This window comes from Uloborus diversus, chromosome 1, assembly GCF_026930045.1.
Source record: "Uloborus diversus isolate 005 chromosome 1, Udiv.v.3.1, whole genome shotgun sequence".
NCBI lineage: Eukaryota > Metazoa > Arthropoda > Arachnida > Araneae > Uloboridae > Uloborus > Uloborus diversus.
The window spans coordinates 226,365,852-226,373,931 of NC_072731.1; the positions used below are offsets into that span (position 1 = coordinate 226,365,852).

The window sequence follows — 8,080 nt, forward strand, 5'->3', positions numbered from 1 at the left end:
AATAGTGTTTAATACCATTTTTCTATATACTCAGATGTTCGAACCACTTACTTTAAGAATTTTTTTAAGGAATCAAATTGAAATTCAGACAAAACGGAAATGATTCCTTCCAAAGCAAACTCGTATTCTTTGTTTTAATCGTGATATGTCTGAATGCACGAGACGCAGGTGACGAGTGGACTTACGAAAGGGAGATTTGATGGCATTTTTCGAATTATCTTAATCAGATACCATCAGTTAAGTTTCCTGGAATCATTAAAGTTTAATGGAACAGCGCTTCTGCACGAAACATTTTCAGATATATAAAGAGGCTTTAGATCAATGGATTCACACCCACAATCCTGTCACTTGATTCACCATGAACTCCTATCTGCAACTCCTCACCGTCCTTTGCCTGCTGGTTGGAAGCAGCATCGGTAATTATAATCACAATTTCTTCTCGATTATTTAATAATCTATTTCCAGTCTGAAAGTTTCACTAACAGTTTAATTAGAACTTTCCAAATGATGCTACACGACTTAGAAAACTATATGCAACACACTGACAGCCCGATTATGACGTCCAGAGACTGCAGTCTTGTCTTTGGGCTGTCGGTATATTGCATGTAGTTCTGCTTTAGACTTAGCTTAAGGGTTGTAACTTACTCCTTATTACCTAAGCTTTTGCCTTCAATTTACCAGTTGAACCTCACCATTGCTTGAGGAATCTCGCTGGTGAGCTGTAGTTATTTTAGCAACCAGTTTGTCTTTGGGCTGTCGGTATATTGCATGTAGTTCTGCTTTAGATTTAGCTTAAGGGTAGTAACTTACTCCTTATTACCTAAGCTTTCACCTTCAATTTACCAGTTGAACCTCACCATTGCTTGAGGAATCTCGCAGGTGAACTATAATAATTTTAGCAACCAGTTTGTTGGTAGTCTCAACTTCAATTAGAGAGCATCTTTCTCTAGCTCGATTATTGACTATACCTGACTGGTTAGTCCATAACAAGGTCGAAACCTGTCTCTGGATGTCATAAATGGGCTGCTGGAAAATTGCATGTAACCTTAGTCTTGGTTTAAGGACGGTAGCTTACTGGGCTGTCGGTTTATTGCATACAGTTCTGCCTTTGGCCTTAGCTTAAAGGCGGTAACTTACTCCTTATTACCTAAGCTTTTACCTTCAATTTACAAGCTGAACCGCACCGTTGCTTGCGGACTCTCGCTGGTGAGCTAAATTAATTTTAGCAACCATATATGTTGGTATTCTCAACTTTAATGATAAAACATCTGCCTCCAGTTCGGTTATTGACTATTTCTTTCTGATTAATAATAAATAATAAGAAAAGCCACCCATATGCAAAATTTTAAGGGGAGCTCAGATGTTTCCCCCATGGTTTAGCAGGATATTTTCCCCATAGAAACCGATTTCAGTACAGATTAGTGTTATTAAAATTTGACATGTTTAACAACTTATTCATTGATTGCTAGAGAAGAAATGTTTTTACACTTTTGCAAAGAAAAAAGTACTAAAAGCTAGGAAGTTCTTATTTCAAAGGGGGGGGGGACTTGACCCCCCACTTGCTCCCCCATATGTGCGCCTTTGAAACAAGCACAAACTGCAGTCTTTGGGTGTCATAACTGGGCTAACTGTGCATTGCAGGCAGGGCCGTAACGAGACTTTTGTTTCGATTAGGGTTTTATCAACACACTTCTCAAGAGATCTGTATGATCAATAAAATTCAATTTAATTCGTATATACTTTTGAGTTTTGTTACAGCAAGTTGTTTAACTGGAGGGATGCTACTAAAAGGACATTAATATGAGCAAATATAAAAGGTGATATACCAAGTAGATGAAAAAAAAAAGATGTGTCCATTGTATCTGTACCTCAGAGCCAGAAGGACATAAGTCACATTATGATCATTTTACAGGAGAGAGGAAAAACTTTTGTTCTGGCGCATGCAAAGGATGGGACACGCGCTCTTTTAATTCTGGTAAAAAAATAAAAAGGATTTTTTTTAACGAAATGCGTTCACATGCCTCGATGCCAAATAGACTTCCATATACAGTGCACTAATAAACAGAAAATCACAATTTTTGGACTTAGGTCCTTCTGATTTTGAGGCACAGATAAAACTTCACACTTGTGTATTTGATATCTTTAAAAAGAATAAAAACAAAAGATGCGTGTACTCATATCTCTCAAATTCAAAGCAATTTCTCTCAAATTCACGTGTTTTGACCCTGAAAAAACGTTTAAAATGTAGAGTTTGACACTTTAAAGAATTTTGATGTTTTTCTCAGCGTTAGGTATTCAAAATATGAATGAAATTAAGATTCTTTAAGAAATAATGTTCGCAATAACTACATAACTATATCTACTATTCAGTTGGATATCATCAAGAAAACCTTCGGTTACATCAACTCAGTATATTCCTTTATAATGATAGATTAATTCGGGGCTTAATTTCTAACAAAGAAGTGTGAGAGCCCTATAGAGTTCAGTAATTAATTAAACTTTTAAATACATAGAATGAATTTCACCTAAAATAAGAAAATTCACATAAAATTTAAAGAAGTGCCGAAGCAAAGCACCCACTAGCTCCGATGCAAACAAAATCCTGGTGTCATTGTTTTCTGTAACACCTGCTCCCCCCCCCCCCTTCTTTTTGTCGTGTGTAGTTCCTTTTTTCACTTTCAAATTCAAACAATAAAAAAAAATTTCTGGATATTTAAAATTTTCAATTTTCAATCAATTTTATTTCTGAAATGGTTTTAAGCATTTTATGAAAAAATAGGTTAGAAGTTTTACGTTAAACTTCTGGAAATGAAATGTTTAAAACGGATCCACATTTCTGGAAAAACTTCTAGGCTCACACAGGAACAAAAGCATTTGAATTTCCGGCGTTTATACTACAGATATTTTTCTCGGACGTATTAAATTAAATGTTCAATGAATTGAATTCCTTATCGAACGTCAAAAATATACAAGCTCAGAATTAGTTCTATGCCTTCCTTGGTAAGTAAGTATCTTTTTTTTTTTAATTTTTTAAATTTTTTGACCAACTTTAAAAACTAGAGCAGAAAAACACACATAAAAATAAGATTTTTTTAAGCAAAATACATCGCAGCTTTCATTGCTCATGTGTTCAATTACTAGTAAAGTATAATTCAAATCAAAACACAAAACTCATATCCGTCGTTTTCGTTTTCAGTGTAACTTGCATCGCACTCGAAAAGAAAAAAAAAATCAAAGGCGTTCCAAGAAAACCCTGAGCTACTAATGTGCCTGAATTATGCCAGTAACATACCTAAAAAATAGGAATGTTTCCCGTCAAAAGTCAGTAATCTTGCTCAAATTAACCTGGAATCTTCCTGAAGAATTTAGGAACCTTTAAAATAAAAGCAAGTCATGTTTTTGGAATAAATCAGAAATATTCCCAAAAAATCTTGTATAAGTTTATTAGCTTGACACCATCCTACATTACCAAGAAAGCTTCTTAAGCATTTCAAAAAATGCGGCCAAAGCCAATCCAGAAATCCAAGCAAATATCCAAGATCTAATTTGCCTGCAATTCTTGGAAGGCTATAGTGTCTAGAGACTGCATTTTGCCCTCATTCGGGGCTCAATCAATCTGGACGAGCCGTAATTGTGCTAAACACGAAACACTTAATAAAAAAGCTGAATACATTTTGACACTGGTAGCTAAGAATATTTTTCACAAGATCGAGAAGTCTGCATTCATGCAACTTGTAGCAATTCAAGAAACTTTTTTTGCAAAAATATGTAATTTTCACTTGGGACTTGTGGTAATGAGTGAAATTCAGGAACGTTACACGGAAATAATCTGTAACGTTTCGGAACTTATTTTTAGTGCGGTTAAAGTAATAGAAGAACTAAACACAAGTTAGCATTTGGATGATTATTACGGAAAACGTAATGCTGATAAGTTTTCAGTATCAGTACCTCAAAGTGTGTGGTACTTTTTAATAATTTTTTAAATGTAGAGTATCCATACAAGAAATCTAGAAGAAAGTTTCGATGTACTCCAAAAATAAAGTAAAAAGTTGAAGTAAATATAGTTCACTCAATTTTGAGGTCACACGTAAATATTTCCGACATTATTGCCGTTTTTAGTTTTTTGGTGCAGTTTTTGTCCATATATCTCTGTGGATCTGTATTTTCAGCATTTACGGGCATAAAGTCATAATATAGAGCAAGGTTAGGCATTAAGGGGCTTTAGAGGTGTTTTTTTTTTCAGAAGTTACAACCTCACATTCAAAAACTTGTCGAAAAGAAAGTGATTATCCTCTTTTTGATGCTGTGAAAGTTACTGGTATAACATGCCAACCTCACCTAGATCCTAGACTTCAAATTTAGTTGTATTTAGTTCTTTGACTTCATGTGTTCTAATAGGATTCTATTAAATTTTACTTACAAAATTATCTATATTTTTATAAAATAACCAGCTTTAGTTACCCCAACCAGCTTTAGTTTTAAACTTTGATTGTACTTCTTTATTGGCCACAAAGTCCGCAACTCTGGCAGTGCTTGCGAAGTCGGAGTCGGAGTCAAAGGCTTTAAAATTCCCGCAGTTAGAATCGGTCATTTTGCCTCCGATTCCGCAGCCGTGAGCGTAGATCCTGAAAGATTGCCAACTCCTGCTAAAGAATGTTCTAAGAATAACACGCATTGTTTGTTGAATTTCGCAAATTGAACACGCATCGGAGAAGTCACTTGACGGAATTTCTGCCCAGCGAAGTTGGGTTTGCGTAGGTTAGGTAATTACAACTTTTTGCTGAATAATATAAAGCTATTTTACTGATATATTTCAACTAAAAATTAAACGTTGGAAAGTAGCGAATTCCTGGTAACTTTTAACGTCGAAAGTAAAAAGTTTTTTGACTCGAAAAAAAAAATCATAGTAATATCTGGCAATCACAAAGTAAATATTATTATTAACTTTTTTTTCTAGGACAAACAAACTCGTTCAATGGATATGGAAGAGGAACTGGAGAAGGATATGGATTTGGAGAAGGTTATGGTCAAGGAGCTGGCTATGGGTATGGAGAAGGAGCAGGTTTCGGATATGGTCAAGGAGCTGGTTACGGATATGGAGAAGGAGAAGGCTTTGGATATGGACAAGGAGCAGATTCCGGATATGGAAGAGGCCTAGGGTATGGTCAAGGAGCAGGTTATGGCGCAGGCTCTGGTTACGGGGAAGGAGCAGGATCTGGCTATGGATCAGGCGCTGGAGCCGGATCCGGAGCTGGTGCTGGATCAGGATCTGGAGCTGGGAGAGGTGCTGATTCTGGTGCTGAATCTGGAGCAGGAGCTGGATCTGGGGCAGGAGCTGGATCTGGGGCAGGAGCTGGGGCAGGAGCTGGGGCAGGAGCTGGTTCTGGAGCTGGAGCTGAGTCTGGATCAGGGGCAGGTACTGGATCTGGAGCAGGAGCAGGATCTGGGTCCGGAGCAGGAACTGTGTCTGGAAGAGGATCTAGAGTAGGTTACAGTGAAGGTTCAAGCTCCGGATATAGTGCAGGCTCTGGATATGGTGCAGGATCTGGATATGGCGCTGGCTCTGGATATGGTGCAGGCTCTGGATATGGTGCAGGATCTGGATATGGTGCAGGATCTGGATATGGTGCTGGTTCTGGTTATGGTGCAGGCTCTGGATATGGAGCAGGTGCGGGTTACGGCGGTGGATATGGTTCTGGTGCAGGGTATGGTGCTGGCGCTGGATATGGTGCAGGAGCTGGATATGGGGCAGGATCGGGATATGGTGCAGGCGCAGGATATGGTGCAGGAGGAGGATATGGTGCAGGAGGAGGATATGGTGCAGGAGCAGGATCTGGTGCAGGAGCAGGATATGGTGCAGGAGCAGGATATGGTGCAGGAGGAGGATATGGTGCAGGAGCAGGATATGGTGCAGGAGCCGGATATGGTGCAGGAGGAGGATATGGCGCAGGAGGAGGATTTGGTGCAGGAGGAGGATATGGTGCAGGAGCCGGATATGGTGCAGGAGGAGGATATGGCGCAGGAGGAGGATTTGGTGCAGGAGGAGGATATGGTGCAGGAGCCGGATATGGTGCAGGAGGAGGATATGGTGCAGGAGGAGGATTTGGTGCAGGAGGAGGATATGGTGCAGGAGCCGGATATGGTGCAGGAGCGATATAGTTTTTGATTGTCATGTGTATTACAATACAAATAAAATTCAATATTTAAAAGCAATATCGTTTTGTATTTTACCTAAAACTTGTTTACACTCAACGAACAAACAATTAAAAAAAAGTTTTATCGTATTTTGTTATTTTAAATATATTTTAAATAACAAAATAGAGTGTATATATATATATATATATATATATATATATATATATATATATATATATATATATATATATATATATATATATATATATATATATATATATATATATATATATATATATATATATATGTATGTATAACCCTTAGCTATAAGGCATTTTTCGAAAGTTAAAATTTCATTGCTCCCAACCTCTTCAACAGGTTCTTTTGTTCCGATGGACAAAAGAACCTGTGCAAAATGTCCCTTCAATCGAACAATTTCTAGGGGTGCCTCAAATGCCTTAAAGTTCAGTCTGTCCTAGAAATCTAGTAAAAAGATTTCAAAAATTGCATTTTTCTGCAACATCACAACAATTTCTAGAGAATAAATAAATTTTATTAGGACTAATAATTTCGGTAGAATCAAAGCATAGTAGAATAAACCAAATGAATAAGCCAAAACCATTTCGTTTTTCATAAGTGAGAATTTAGTATCAGTAGGGCAGTTTTTTGTGGTCTTCAGCAACGATGTGTGAAGTGAAACATTTTTTTCCCTCACTTTCATCTTCTGTGAGAATATTATTGTGTTCTTGAATTAATTTTGCACCACTTTCTGCAATATTATTCACAAAATTGTTTTATCAAGTTTTTTCCTTCCCACTTATAATATCCAAATAGACCCTTCCAAGTTGGAGCCTTGGTTAAGGAAATCGGGATTGATAGAAAATTGGGTAAGGAAATATTTTGTAACAGGTATTACTAAATATTTATCAGCTTCTAGCACAATTTGAATCATAATTCTCTTAACCGTATTTGGAATAATAAATCTAATAAGGAAAGAGCCATAATTTCGTGAGCTATTTGTATATGTATCTATATTTTTAAGCTATGGTTGGAGAAGTTTTTGAGAGTAACTTTACTGATTTCTGGATCAATAAACTGATAATTTATCAGTTGACACATGAATAGAAAATCCAGATAGAGAGTTTTAACAGCTACCGGGAAGAGAAAGCAGGTTCGAACGTAGACTCAAGCACAAGAAAAATACATAACGTTCTTAAAAAGTTCCTCTCCCTTTTAGATAACTCAAACTGACCCTAAAGTAGTTAAATCTTGAGTACACAAAGAGCCTTTGACATACACCTAGCACAACTTTATAGTTCCAGGCTTACGAAATGATATCCCATAATTTAGAATCCCGGTAAGAATACTATAGCTAATTCTAACATGTCTCGATGTTCATCACGCTGTTGTTTCTGAATAGAAAGGTGTTGTTCAAGAAATCCCAGCATGGTTGAGAATATATCATCAAGTACTTCCATGGTTATCAGATATATATCTTTTTTGCTAAATTTTGTCCTGATTCTCTGTCAACTGTCGTCAAAACCACCGTTGTTTGGGTTATTTGAAACTAGAAGCTAAAATCACAAGCTGTTGATGAGACATATTGTTATTCCATTTCGTCATATTCTTTTCTCTCATACAACTCCTTTTTTTCTTCTTTCTTTTTTTTTCTCTCCTCTTTTTGTGCTAATTTTTTGTCAGCACCAACCATGGAGACCGAGTGTCCTTTTTCGCACTGAAGAATTCAGATTTCCTATATTTTTCATTTTTGATATCTTTCAAAGCATCTGCACGCGCAATGACAGAGAAATGATCCATAATTTCAGACTTCTCTCCTCAAAAAGGTCTTTTCTCCTCCTCTTTTAACCTGAAATTCTTGAAAAAAAAAAAAAAAAATCTGTAATTGTTTCATGCAACATAGTTAGGCTGACTTATCAATTCAGTG

At 36.8% G+C, this 8,080-nt stretch overlaps 1 protein-coding gene across 1 annotated transcript; it reads left to right on the top strand.

Moving 5' to 3' along the window:
* Positions 1-260: 260 nt before the first annotated feature.
* Positions 261-6,213, top strand: LOC129225356 (fibroin heavy chain-like). Its single transcript, XM_054859913.1, has 2 exons — positions 261-416; positions 4,958-6,213. The coding sequence occupies exons 1-2, from the start codon at positions 359-361 to the stop codon at positions 6,157-6,159; spliced, it is 1,260 nt and encodes a 419-aa protein (XP_054715888.1). The 5' UTR covers positions 261-358; the 3' UTR covers positions 6,160-6,213.
* The last annotated feature ends 1,867 nt before the right edge of the window (positions 6,214-8,080 follow it).